The sequence below is a fragment of the Apium graveolens genome, chromosome 9 (assembly GCF_009905375.1).
Source record: "Apium graveolens cultivar Ventura chromosome 9, ASM990537v1, whole genome shotgun sequence".
Lineage (NCBI taxonomy): Eukaryota > Viridiplantae > Streptophyta > Magnoliopsida > Apiales > Apiaceae > Apium > Apium graveolens.
Window position 1 is genome coordinate 236,685,339 of NC_133655.1, and position 10,023 is coordinate 236,695,361.

Consider the following 10,023-nt stretch of genomic DNA (forward strand, 5'->3'; position numbering starts at 1 on the left):
GACAGTTCCTGGGGATGGTGTTGATGAGGCCGGAGGTTCCGAGAGCTGGGTTTCCATAAAGGTTGATATTCAAATGGCTCCGGATACCCCGAAAACCTTCAAGGCATTGTTGGCAAGTTTCAATCCGGAGACGCAGAGGAAAGAGCTCTTCGAAAATTATGCCACTACTGCCAAGATGAGGTGGTACCGGAGGGAACCCATTGAGGACTTCTTGGTCGGGATACAGGAGGACATTACTGCTGTAAGTATCTTCATTATACTTATCTTTTTTTGTAAACACCCCTTTCTCTTTCTGATAGTTAGTTTTCTTTCAGGCTAACTCAAAGGTTGCGGGTCTTGTGGCAATCGCCCGGATTCTAAAAGCCAAGGCTGATATCGAGGTGGCCTCGAAGACTGAGGCGTTGAACCTGGCCCGGGAGCTGAATAACTTAAAAGCTGAGAATACAAGGGGGAATGATGCACACAAGAAGATTTTAGATGAGCTTCGGGAGAAGCAGGTTCAGGAGGATGCTGCAGTTAAGGCGATGTAGGAGGAGAACCAAAAGCTAAAGGAGACATAGCTGCTAGGCTGACCCCGTATGAGGTCTTGGCCAGTTTCTGAGGCACTCCTGTATGTTTCAAAGAGTTGAATGAGAAGGTGATGAAGAAGATCCAAATATGCTGGAGGGTTGCCTCCCGTTATCTTGCCGAGGTCTCCGGGGGTACTATTGATGTCTTCTTAGAACTCTATATTGAAGAAGAGACCCGGCTTGAGGAGGAAGCCAATGCTCTCGCGGCGGAAGAATCCGGTGTTGGTGCTTCGACTTCAATTCCTCCTCTCCCCAAGCAGCCTCTAGCCCAGCAGCCCCCTCTGCCTTAGGAAGATCTCGAGCATCCTCCTTCCGAGCCATAAGTTGAAGAATGATAATGATTGGCCTTGATGGCTTGTAATTTTTATTCATATACTTTAAGATTTTCATGAACTAACCCTTTTGGCTTGTTAAATTTGTGTGTACCTTTGATTTGCCCGGGGTTGGATTACCCTGGTGCTTTTAATTTCATGCCATGGTTTCTGCATTTTCGTTTTACGTCTTTCTTGTTTTGGACTAAAAATTTTCAAGTTAAGAAATTTCTTTAACACATGGGGTTTGTTTCTTTCACCCCGGGTAGAGGTAAAAATTTGAATTTGAGAAAATTTTCTAAGTCACATAGGGTGTGTTTAATTGACCCCGGATAGTGATAAAAATTTGAAACTGAGAAATTTTTTAGGTACACATAGGATGTCTTCAATTGACCCCAGTAGGGGTGAAAATTTAAAATTGCGAAAATTTTCTAAGTACACATGGGTTGTGTTTAATTGACCCCGGGTACGGATGAAAATTTAAAATTGAGAAAATTTTGTAAGTACACATGGTCTGTGTTTAATTGACCCCGAGTAGGGGTGAAAATTTAAAATTGAAATTTTTTTCTAAGTACACATAGACTGTGTTTAATTGACCCCCGGGTAGGGGGCAAAAATTTAAAATTGATAAAATTTTCGAAGTACACATGGGCTGTGTTTAATTGACCCCGGGTAAGGGTGAAAATTTAAAATTGAGAAAATTTTCTAAGTACACATGGGATGTGTTTAATTGACCCCGAGTAGGCATACAAATTTAAAATTGAGAAAATTTTCTAAATACACCTGGGTTGTGTTTAATTGACCCAGGGTAGGGGTGAAATATTAAAATTAAGAAATTTTTTTAAGTACACATGAGTTGTGTTTAATTGACCCCGAGTAGGGGGTAAAAATTTAAAATTGAGAACATTTTCTAAGTACACATAAGATGTGTTTAATTGACCCCCGGGTAGAGGTGAAAATTTAAAAATGAGAAAATTTTCTAAGTACACATAGGATGTGTTTAATTGACCCCGAGTAAGGGTAAAAAATAAAAATTGAGAAAATTTTCTAACTACACATGGGCTGTGTTTAATTGACCCCGGGTAGTGGTGAAAATTTAAGATTGGGAAAATTTTCGAAGTACCCATGGATTGTGTTTAACTAGAGTGAGTGAATGTGCATTTGGGTGTGCAGATAATAGTTATGAGCTAGTGCATGAATGAATTTATTCTAAGCTATGAAATGCTCAAAATATGGCATTCCGTTGCAATTATACTTTGATAATGGTTACATTCCAGGGTATACTAGATACAAACTTGAATTTCCTTTATGGATAAAAGAAACAATACAACTTTAAAGTTCTTATTTAATAGAGAGATGACTCCGGAATATGCATCTTTTGGTTACTGGTAGAATTTTCTTAGGCGAGCCATGTGCCATGTGTTTGGGACCTCGATGTCATTCATATAGCTTAACTTGTAGGTTTTCGGGCATAGTACCTACTTGATTTTATATGGTCCTTCCTAGTAAGGCTGCAACTTGCCTTGATTTGTTGGATCAGAAGCTTCCGTGTCTTGGAGAACCAGATCTCCAACTTTATATTCCCTGATTCTATCCTTCTTTCCAAAGTAAAGCTTTATCTTTTTTTTTGTATCTCTCAATTCTCTACATTACCCGGTCTTTTACTTCATCTAATAGCTCTAGGTTCGTCTTTAGGCCTTCGATGTTGGACACTTCATCAAAGTGAATGACTCTGTGAGATGGGGATCTGGTTTCCACTAGGAGTATGGCCTCCAAACCATAAGCGAGTTTGAAAGGGGTTTCCACGGTACCAGTCCTTAGGGTGCTTCTATATGACCACATGACCCTTGGGAGTTCATCTGGCCATGTCTTTTTTGATTTTTCTGATATTTTCTCAAGTCCCTGGAGTATGGTTCTGTTCGTCACTTCTACTTGACAATTTCCTTGTGGATGTACCACGGATGACCATTTGTGTTTGATCCTGAGCTCTTTAAGACATGATTCAAAATCTGAGCCTACAAATTGGGGTCCATTATCGGAGACCAAGACTATCGGGATCCCAAATCTCATCACAATAAAATCCATGAACTTTATACAATCTTGTTGATTAAGTGTACGCGTTGCTTTTGATTCAACCCATTTGGTCATGCAATAAATTGCCATCAACACGTATCATAGGTCTCCTTTTGCCCGGGGAAAAGGACCCATGATATCAATGCCCCAGACGACAAAAGGGATCGGGGAAAGAACTGATGCAGGAAGGTTCGGGCTTTGTTTTGGTACGTTGATGAACATTTGACATCGGTTACATTTCTTGACATATGCAACTCCATCTGCGTGAATTGTTAGCCAGTAGTATCCTTGTCTGATTATCCTGTAAACCAAGGCCTTTGCTGCTAAGTGATCTCCACAAATGCCTTCATGCACTTACCGGAGACAGTAATCGGCTTCCTCCAGATCCACACACTTTAGAGTTGGAGTTGAAAAGGTTCGCCTATAGAGCTGATCATCCTCGAGGAAGAAACGAGAGATTTTATATTTCAAGTAAATGACCTTGTTCTTGTCTTCCGGGAGCGTTCCATATTTCAAATAGGCTATAAAAGAAGTCATCCAATTCCCCGAGCTGCTGATGCACATAATTTCAGTTTTTTGGGTACTTGGGGCCCCGAGTTCTTTGAAATAGACTAGCGTATTTAAATGTGCAGAATTTTATACCAGTTTGGAGAGCTCATCTGCTTTAGCATTTTTTTTGCTGCTGATTTGCAGGATGGTGGCATCCAGGATGGTTTCTAAGATATTCCTTACCATGGCTTGGTATTATGCCAACTTCTGATCTTTGGCGATGTACTCTCCGTTTGTCTGCTTGACCACGATATGGGAATCACTATTGATGATTAAATTTTTCACTCTGAGTGATTTTGCTAGTAGGAGACCGGATATTAGTGCTTCGTACTCGGCCTGATTGTTTGTTGCTTTGAAAATGAAGGTTATTGCTTACTGAATAGTGAACCCTTCAGGACTACTAAGAATGAGACCAGCCCCGGATCTTTCAGTTGTTGCCGATCCATCCACATATAATGTCTACGCGTGTTTTCTGAGAGTTTCCTCTTTGATGTTGGCTTGCTTTATGGTGATTGAGGGGGATTCGGGGAATGTGCATATCATTGAAAACACTGCCAATTCCTGAGCCTTTATTGTTGTCCGGGGTACAAACTTGACATTGAACTGACTTAGTTCAATAGCCCAATTGACGAGCCTCCTGATCGCATTGGGTTTATAAATGATTTTTTGGAGAGGTTGGTCGGTGACTACCTTAATTTATCGGCCTTAGAAGTATTGTCTTAACTTCCTGCTTAAATATACAAGGGCCAAAACAAACTTTTCCAAGTTTGGGTACCGAATTTCAGCATCTTTGAGAACTTGACTGACATAGTACACTGTGCTTTGGATTCCCTTTTCTTAAAAATAAGTGCAAAAGAGATGGCTTTTGGATCAGCCGCTATATAGAGAGATAAAGATTCATTGGGTTTTACCTTTGATAGAACTGGTGGGTTCATCAGATGTTACTTAACTTCTTCGAATGCAGAGTTGCACTCCGGGGTCCAGTCTATCAATTTTTTGTTTTGTGTCCCCTTGAGCAACTAGAAGAAGGGTAGGCATCTTTCAGCAAGTTTTGGAATAAACCTGCGAAGTGCTGCGAGACATCCGGATAGCTTCTGATTGTCTTTCTGGGTTCGGGGAACCTTCATTTCCATGATTTCACTTCTCTTTTCCAGGTTTGAACTAATTTTTCTTTCTCTAATCAGGAAACCCAAGAACTTACCTGCGTGGACCCCGAATGCACATTTTTTTGAGTTGAGCTTCATATTGTACTTCCTCAAGTTATCAAAATATTCTTTAAGATCCTTGATATGGTCCGCAATTGATGTTGACTTGGTGTTATGTCATTGACATATGACTCCATGTTTCTTCCCAACTGGCTTTTGAAGATTATGTTCATCATTTTCTGGTAGGTGGCTCCCGCGTTGTTGAGTCTGAATGGCATCATGATAAAGCATTTACTACTCGGTGAGTTATGAAAGTTGTCTTCGCTATGTCCTTCGGATTCATCTTGACCTGATTACATCCGGAAAAGGCGTCCATGAAGCTCAGCATAACATGCCCTGAAGTCACATCAATCAGCTGATCAATGCTAGGGAGAGGATATGAATCCTTTGGGCATGTCGAATTCAGACTTGTGTAATCAACACACATTCTCCCTTTTCCGTTCGGCTGACCAACACCACATTAGCCATCCAATCCGGGTACTTGATCTCGCAAATGATATCAGCTTTTAGGAGTTTTTCAACCTCCTCATCGATTGCTTGTTGACGCTCCAAGGCAAAATTCCTTCGTTTCTGTTTGATTGGCATCTGCTGGGGATCAATATCCAAACTATGCATCGCCACTGATTCATCGATCCCGGGAATATCCTTTGAGCTCCAGGAAAATAAATCAGCATATCCTCTGCTGGGGTTTGTACCTTAAATCTGGATCGTTGGCGTGTGCTGGATTAGAGAATGCGTAGACGTCTGTGATGGGCCAAAGTGTCCCCGGATCCGGATCGTTGGAAGGTTGCAGATCCCGACAACCTGGGCGGTAGGGATGATGCCACGTGTATGGGGGTCCTTCCTTTATTGCATTCTGGTCTTTGGGCTCTTTTTATCCGGTTTTTCCTGGACCAGTATTAAACATGGCCTATCAGTGTGCACATCCCATTTCTTAGATAATATCATGCTCTATTATATTATATTATGTTAGCCCTTTCACAAGAAAAAACGTACTCTTATTAGAAAATCATGTACGATATAGACAAAATTATTATATATAATATATATTTGTTAATACATGGGTCATTAAATTCAGATAACGATTTATATAGTTAGAATTACATATCATTTAAGAAGAATTGTTTGTGAAAATAAATAGAGAACGGATTATCTCTAACTTCACAAAACTTGTATCCTTAAGAAAATTTCGCTTATCACCATGTGTGCGATGATGACCTGCATTTCGGAGAAAACGAGATACGATATAATTGATAAATTGGCTAAACTATTATCAAAGGTGAGTCGAGGCCGAAATTATCACCGAAATATTTTGAAATCTTAAAATTGAGGATAGTGAAATTAAATAGGCGATTATAATTTTTACCGCTTAAAAAGCTAAAATTCTAACACTTTTTTTTTGTAAAGAGACTCTAAATATAATCTCTTTTATTTTTGTATGGTACAAAATATTTATATGAAAAGAAGGAATGGATAATATGGTACTCTCGATGTGCTACACAACTTAATTATCATTTTATAGAATTGGATTATGTAGCATTAATTCTCATTCGCTCTCTTATTCATAAGAGTGTGTAAACATGTTTCAGAATTCCCCTACAGAGGAGAATGTAAAATCAATGCAAAACACTAACTCCATTCTCTCAAGTTTTAAAAACTATTTCTCTCAAGTTTTAAAAAGGAAGGGAAGCAAGTGTAAAATAAGTAAAATAATTTCACTTTTCATTCTAATTGTACTCCTGAATTTTAAAAAGGAACGAAAGCAAGCGAAAATAAATGCAAATTTGATATACTTTCATTCCAAAATTTCACTCAAAAAATGGGACGAAAGTATTTACCTCATAATCACTGATTTCCTTCACTTTTTAAAAAATCGAGAGTAAGACCTAATACTTGGTATATCCACTTAAAACGGAGTCTAAAAAAGAATTAATAATTTAATCTAAAATAATAAAATTTTCCAATAATTCCCCATAAATGAGATTGACAGTTTGGTAGCACACACTAGATAACAGATAAATACGGAATCTGACTTGATGATAGTTTTCATTTCCATGATCAAATATTTCTTAGCTTAGAGTTGAAAAATATTCCCTGAACTTTTTCTCGAGTAATTATATATGTAAAGAAATAATTATGTGTAATATATATATATAATAATTTTATGCGGAATTCTATATAAGAGCGTTATCTCTACATTGTTACCCTTATTAACATTAAAACAAATAAAAACTAGTTAAATTCTTAATATATATATATATAATTATATGAAAAATTAAAATCTTATACCACTGTTTTATTGAATATCTTAGAAACCACCTATGTTCTTCATATAAAATTTTAGATATAGTATTGTAAAACGTATTATTTTATAAATTATGTTTTATATATATCACTATTTTATTAAAAAAATTGAAAATCAAATATACTTTCGAATAGAGCATTAAATAACGAATTATTCAAAACATTTCCGGTCTACAAAATATTCAGGTTCTTGTTCAATTTGCAAAACTTTCATGTTTGGTCTGTTAAACATGATTAATTTAAACATTTCTACTAAAATAATAATGTTTACGATATCTAAATTTTTTAATAAAATAATGTTCTTTCATTATAAATACTCATAAAAATAATATGCTCGATTGATTTCATTAAACTAAAATTAAAGACCGTACGATCTTTAGTGTGTATCTAGAGTTAAATAGATTGGCCTGCACTTTGTTTCACTTTATTATTGAAGTGATTATGAATCCGATCCATTTCATTTCATCCCAATTATAATCCGTAAAAAATCAAGTAATGTTGACAGTGAATTCTCAGTTTTATTTTGACTATTGCAATAATGAAAAAAATTAAATGAATATTATTATTGTAAAAACATATTTACGGATCCTCCGGCATAGACCAATCAAAAATCATTCGCGAATGATTACGAACCTACCCAAGATTCACCAAATTAAATCGCGCCAATTATTTGTGTGGAGCTTGAGCCAAAATTGTTTTGGCGGGGTGAACAAAAAAAAGAGCCATAATATTATAAGCAAGGTCAATTCCGTAAATTCAGAAATCGAAGAGGCGGTCTAGGGTTTTCCTTGATCCTTTATAATGAACCCCAAAATTATATTTTATTTTGCCGCTTCTATATCCTACGGTCCTTTACTTCTCTCTCCTCATCTCTCTCTCTCTCTCTCTCCTCATCACTCTCTCCTGCTCTACTCTCTCGCCGCCTCTCTCCGCCGCTTCATACTCACACATAACGCACCTTCATCTTATCTCTATACCTATCCATTCTGTTTATGTAAGTATCTTTAGTTGATATACTCTGTTTTCTAGCCTTCAAGTTTATCCAAAACCCCATCATTTTTATTTTTGTTTAGAAGCTTCCTGTTATTTTATGCGCTTTGCTTATGTTTTTCTTTCATTTTGGTTCATTTTACTGCTGGATCGTGTGATTTTAGTGTGATCAAGTTGGTGCAGAGGTTCTAATGTGTGTTTTTGTGTGTGATTGCAGTTCTTTAGCGTGATCTCTTGTTTTGATACTCAGATCGTTGATAGAAATGGTGGATCGGAGTGATAAAGTAAGTGATCACGTTCATGTTCGATTTTTATAATGCGATCAGTGTTTGATTTTCATTTATATGCAGATATAATTGAATAAATTTGAGTTTTAGTAATTTTATTGTCTGTAAACAGGGATCAGATTGTGATGAAATCAGTAGCAAAACCACGGAAAGGGTTTCTGGTGATGGAACCTTAAATCAGGCTGCTAAAACATGTGCTGATTGCGGAACCACCAAAACCCCTCTCTGGAGAGGTGGTCCTGCTGGCCCTAAGGTACATAAATATGTGTATTTAGTGATTAATGAGAGTTTTTAGGGTTTTTTGTTTAATTGATTGCGTGGTCTTGATTTTTCGATACAGTCTTTGTGTAATGCTTGCGGGATCAGAAGCAGGAAGCGAAGAAGGGCGCTTCTCGGATTAAGCAACAAAGAAGAGAAAAAACCCAAGAAAAACAATAACTCGAATACTAGTACAGTGACTAGTGATGGATCATCGAGTAATAACAGTGAAGAAGAGGGGAATAATAAGACGGGCGATTCGGGCAAGAAAAAGATCATGGGTTTGGGAAGTGAGGTTGTGTTACAGAGACCGCGATCAACCATGTTTAAGCCAAGGAGGAAGCTAGGAGAAGAAGAACAAGCTGCTATGCTCTTGATGGCTCTGTCATGTGGTTCAGTTTTTGCCTAGTAATGATAATAATTTTGAGTAGTGTTAAGGTTTAAGTAGTTCGTGTTAGTGAGGAACAAATGTGAGAATGTATGTTACTTTCAAATGTACTTTTCAGTTTGATTATGAGAGAGATGTCTTTAATCTTTTTAGTAGTAGTTCAGTTTAATTAGTTAATCTTTGTTGCCTTGTTTTGTACTAATAGTTTTGACTTGATGATTCTCATGGAAAAACAAGGTTATAAGAAAACTTGATGAGGTTTTTGGGAGACTTGTTGTGTGTGTTTGATTGTTTGATTTTGCCTTTTGTAGATGTGTTTTATGTGTATGTCATATGTTGAGGTCAAATTGTATTCAATTTTATTGAGAAGGGTTAGGGAAAGTGTCTGTTGAGGTGATGATTAGATTCTGTTTATTCATCACTTTCAAAGGGGTCACTTTCATATTTTTTGTTTAAAATGGTAGTTCAAATTATCAAGTGGATTTAATATGTTTTGCTTGATTTGTTGGTCTGAATCTTGGTTGGTAAACTGGTCCACTCTGCATAATTGCATTTAGTTCTTTTTAATTACTTTCAGGGGTTCCATGGAAAAATTGGGTGAATATGTCGAAAATGCTGACATTAGTTGAAACGAATATTTTATTCACCCTGTTATAAAAAAGAAGAATATCTTTCACAATTTCTGTTTGTTAATCTGATTTTCTCTTGTCTAAATCACTGAGTATGAGTTGTGTGAGATACATATAAAATCATTTTGAGAAATAATGGCTTACAGAGAAACAATCTCGGGGTTCTTCACATCGTGGAATCGAGGATCAGCCTATATTTTAAGACTTCTGTAGTGTATAATTTTTCAAATAATTTTAAATATTTTTTTAAATAAAAATATAATATATAAATATTTATACAGAAAAAAGAAATTTAATATTAAATTATAAAGACATATTTTAAATACGTGGCTTAGTAGGAACAATTATGTAAAAAATAAATGGAATGAAAGGAGTATATATTTGAATTATTATGAAGGTGGGGGTAAGGGAAATAATTAATTAATAAAATAAATAAAGTTGATCGAACTCCAACAAGAAG

General features: G+C 36.5%; 1 protein-coding gene across 1 annotated transcript; it reads left to right on the plus strand.

Moving 5' to 3' along the window:
- Positions 1–7,825: 7,825 nt before the first annotated feature.
- LOC141682694 (GATA transcription factor 15-like) lies at positions 7,826–9,086 on the plus strand. The gene is made up of 4 exons (XM_074487395.1): positions 7,826–8,005; positions 8,219–8,285; positions 8,401–8,541; positions 8,629–9,086. The coding sequence occupies exons 2-4, from the start codon at positions 8,265–8,267 to the stop codon at positions 8,953–8,955; spliced, it is 489 nt and encodes a 162-aa protein (XP_074343496.1). The 5' UTR covers positions 7,826–8,005; positions 8,219–8,264; the 3' UTR covers positions 8,956–9,086.
- The last annotated feature ends 937 nt before the right edge of the window (positions 9,087–10,023 follow it).

What these genes read in the sequence shown, in the direction of transcription:
- LOC141682694 (XM_074487395.1), top strand. Translation starts at nt 8,265, where the DNA reads ATGGTGGATCGGAGTGATAAA. An exon ending in TGGTGGATCGGAGTGATAAA is followed by an intron (nt 8,286 to 8,400) that starts GTAAGTGATCAC and finishes GTCTGTAAACAG; the next exon opens with GGATCAGATTGTGATGAAAT. An exon ending in GTGGTCCTGCTGGCCCTAAG is followed by an intron (nt 8,542 to 8,628) that starts GTACATAAATAT and finishes TTTTCGATACAG; the next exon opens with TCTTTGTGTAATGCTTGCGG.